We start from the raw sequence: 3,668 nt of genomic DNA on the forward strand, positions 1-3,668 counted from the left end.
ATATCGATCATACATAATAACCAAATTACTCACAAAATATGTTCCAATTACGTTGTTCTTTTATTACTATGTTACATCCAACAAACAGTTTTGATATTCTTATGTTTCTCGTTACTACAAACCAATAGTCACTTATAGAATGAATAATCACATCATTAAAGAACTTTTGTATAACTTGTAACCCAAATTAAAATATAGTGTAATTTTAGATCATTATTGTGGTTAAAATTAAATCATACTGGTATTTCTCTTTTCCTTTTAAAGGCTTCTACTTTAAAGAAGCATAAACACTATCATAAACATATTAATGACCCCCATATGATATTTTAACACAAGTTCTATACCTTGGGAAAATCTCTCTCTTTCTTACATACCTTACAACATCATACTCTATACAAACGATAGTGACAAATGCTACATGCCACCCCTAGGAATCGACAATCAACCAATCTCACAACACACACACAGAGAGCAAATCATTATGTCTTATGGATTTTTACATTCTTATCACTCTCACACTTGAGTAGGACATAACGACTTGCTTTTATACCAATAGGACACTCATGTGGAACAGATTGTTCATGTGAAAACGTCAATTAGAACCGATAACAATTGTTCTACAACAAGGGCATTGTGCATTGCTTTCTAGCCATGGTAACAAGCAATTGGAATGGAATCGATGGGTGCAAGGCAAATGGATTACCTTCTCATTTGCCTTAAAATTATCTAAACAAATTACACACTCTTCTTGATTCGATGATTTCCAACTCAACCCTGTTTTTCCCCAGCTAAGCCTCTTTAATCCACTCTTTTTCAATCCAATAACCTCAATTTGCAAATTTTCCACCACCATTGAAGTAGTTGACACCCTCCCAACATTACTCGGTCTTTCTTGACTCTTTTTCCTATAGAATTTAGTCACATAAATGGAAATCCAAATCAAAAATCATAACTTTATGCCGTTTTGAGACAAATTGATTGTACGTTAGCAAGGGTAACCGTAATCTAGCTAAAATACGCTCCTAACAGAAAGGGAATTCAAACATCCCAAATCTGAATCCCCTTTTTTTAGTAGGAAAAGATTTGGTTTTCCGTTTTTGGAGGTCACCAGCGTATGTTAGAAATGATGACTGTAACAAGCTAAAATGCGCAAGCAAGAACCATGGGGGATGCATTATGATCCATACCTTCTAATTTCTTTATTCAAATGGCCTCTGAGCCTCCCATCCAATCTTTCTTTGGCTTCTCTGGCTGCTCCTCCTAACTTCGAATCTTCGTCTGATTGATTCACCATGCTTCTTTGCTGGATATAAAAAGGGAAATCAAGTAAGATTTAGGTGATAAAGTGCGTCTGATTGATGAACATCTGAACCAATTCTATCCCCAAATTCAAATAAGTTAAGATTTTTACCAAGAACGAAGTGGATGTGAGATGGGTATCATGAGAAACTCTAAATCTCGCAGATCCAAAACCGGAACTAACAACAGACGACGAATCGCACCACACACCACCTCCATGTACTCTCCTCCTCCTAGCGCTTTCGACTCCAGGCAGCATACCAGCCATTTGATGAAATTCGAGAAACAACTTCCAAAATCAAAACAAGCTCTTGACGCTTTTCTGAATTCTGATCTGATCTCTTACTTCTCAAAACCGGTAGAATAGATCAACTGAAGAAACGTCAGGGACAGGAAGCAAAGGAAATACCCTCCTTCAATGGAGTCGTTTTTATAGTGGGTTAAATAGATGTGGATGACGTATGCTAGATCCAAACCCAAACCCAAATACCAAAAATCAGTTTGATTAACTGTTGTGGGAAGTTTCGTGGAAAACAATGAAAAGAGGAAAGAGGTGAGAAGCTTCATGGGTAGTGAGTAGTGATTGCATTTGCACGAGGAAGAAAGAGGATACGCCAAGGAAGGAGGACGTGGGGTGCGTGATTAACCAACCAAACTGGACTGGTGGGTCTACTTCACTTTAGTTTAAAGAAGGTACCAAATTTGGGTTGGGGTCGCATTAAAATCATGAGTTATGATACATTTACCTTTATTTTTGTGCAAAAACTTTTCAATCTCCGAATAATAATGCATAACAATCATTCATATATGGTAGGGACAGTTACTACACTAATTATTATGTAATATCAATGCGATTTGTTTTTTTTTTTTTTTTTTTTTTTTGTAAAGTGATAATTACTATTTTGGAACGAGCATTTTGGAGATGAGCTTTGCAGCCGTGAATGACTCCTACTTAAAGTCATTCTCGAATCTCCATTGTCATATTTCGGAGATTTGTGGTAAAAATAAAAATAGTATATGATCTTGATGATATTGTGCTTGTTAGTTATTGTTTCCTTTACTTGTGTATGTTATTTTTTGGATATAACCGAAATAACCAAGTCCGGAATGCAAAAAACATGTCCAGAATAGAATGTTAACTCGTAGCTAAAGCCTTAGATGTTGTTTGGTTCGCAAAATCTTGTTGTTGAAAATATTCTTCTTGTATCTCAAACTGACATTAATTCTTGTTTTTGGGTGTATTATGTAAGTTTCTATTTGTCTTGGGTACCATTGTAAGTTATGCAAGTTTTCGGGTTTGTTGGCGGGTCTTTTGGTGCTCCATGGAGCTCATTTTTGTTCGGGTTTACCCGGAAGTATTTAATGTTATCATCGAAGATATTTTCATTCATTCAATTGTTCTCTTCTCTCATTTTTTCTCTCTGAGTTTTGTAAACAAGGTTCTGAACTAGGGTTTATAGATTTTGGGTTTGTTCATATAGTTCATCCTTAGTTCTTCAGTATTTTGAGAGTGAGTGATTGTTTGTAGTGAGGTTTCAGTTGTATCTTGTACATGTAAACCATCTGTTTCATAATGAATGAAATGATGATGTTGGGAAGATCTTGAGTTGTTTACATTTTTGTCATGGTATTAGAGCATTCAGGCTTCGATTCTTCTGTTTCGATGCTCGTTGTTGATTTCTCCCTTCGATCGTCGGTTTAGTTGGTGATTTCTTCCTTCTAACGTCGGTTTAAAAAGGTTTTCTCTGAATCCTTTTTTCTTTTCATGTTGTTTTCATTAGATCGTCATAATTGTTGTTTAATCTAGGGTTTCTCTTCTGAATCCTTAGATTTGTTGCATAAACTGTGACTTCTTCGATTATTCCTTTCGATTTAGGGTTTCCGATGTTTCTCCTTTAAATTGAAACGAATATATGTGTTTCTTATTTTCTTTAGATCCTGGTATTGCGAGATTGTTTGTAATCTTGCAGATTATTGTTGGCTTGTTGCGATTGTTTCTTTGGAGTCTCATCGGGTGGATTTCAGTCGATAAATCCCCTAGTTTGAAATAACTCTCTAGGGGTTGAATTTTGTCACCGATAAACCCTAGTAGGGAACGGACAAAGAGAGTCGACTTGTCATCGTGTATTCTCGTTGGATCTGTGAGGATTTTCTTGTTCCTTTCTTCTTTTTGATATTGTTACTGTTCTGGGGGATCCTTGTTGTCTTGTGTACACCAGTTATTATTTGTTTTCTTTATATATCTATTTGGTTCTTGGTTTGACCCTATACTGGTTGTCTTGGTCCCTGAGAAATGTGGTGACCATCTGGAATTAAGATCAGTACAAGTGTCTGGTTTTTATATTGCATCTTATTTGTTGGCTTCTTGG

At 35.9% G+C, this 3,668-nt stretch overlaps 1 protein-coding gene across 1 annotated transcript; it reads right to left on the reverse strand.

The window, feature by feature from the left end:
• Positions 1-322: 322 nt before the first annotated feature.
• Positions 323-1,714, reverse strand: LOC145069080 (uncharacterized). Its single transcript, XM_079016056.1, has 3 exons — positions 1,412-1,714; positions 1,188-1,303; positions 323-905 (listed from the first exon to the last, which is right to left on the reverse strand). The coding sequence occupies exons 1-3, from the start codon at positions 1,565-1,567 to the stop codon at positions 593-595; spliced, it is 585 nt and encodes a 194-aa protein (XP_078872182.1). The 5' UTR covers positions 1,568-1,714; the 3' UTR covers positions 323-592.
• Between the last annotated feature and the right edge of the window lie 1,954 nt (positions 1,715-3,668).

Source organism: Lactuca serriola, chromosome 8 (assembly GCF_051521515.1).
Source record: "Lactuca serriola cultivar US96UC23 chromosome 8, Lser_US96UC23_V15, whole genome shotgun sequence".
In the NCBI taxonomy this organism is placed as follows: domain Eukaryota; kingdom Viridiplantae; phylum Streptophyta; class Magnoliopsida; order Asterales; family Asteraceae; genus Lactuca; species Lactuca serriola.

Coding starts and splice junctions, on each gene's coding strand:
- LOC145069080 (XM_079016056.1), bottom strand. CDS start 1,567: ATGGCTGGTATGCTGCCTGGAGTCGAAAGCGCTAGGAGGAGGAGAGTA. Junction 1,304..1,411: donor TCACATCCACTTCGTTCTTG/GTAAAAATCTTA, acceptor TTTTATATCCAG/CAAAGAAGCATGGTGAATCA. Junction 906..1,187: donor TTGAATAAAGAAATTAGAAG/GTATGGATCATA, acceptor TAAATTCTATAG/GAAAAAGAGTCAAGAAAGAC.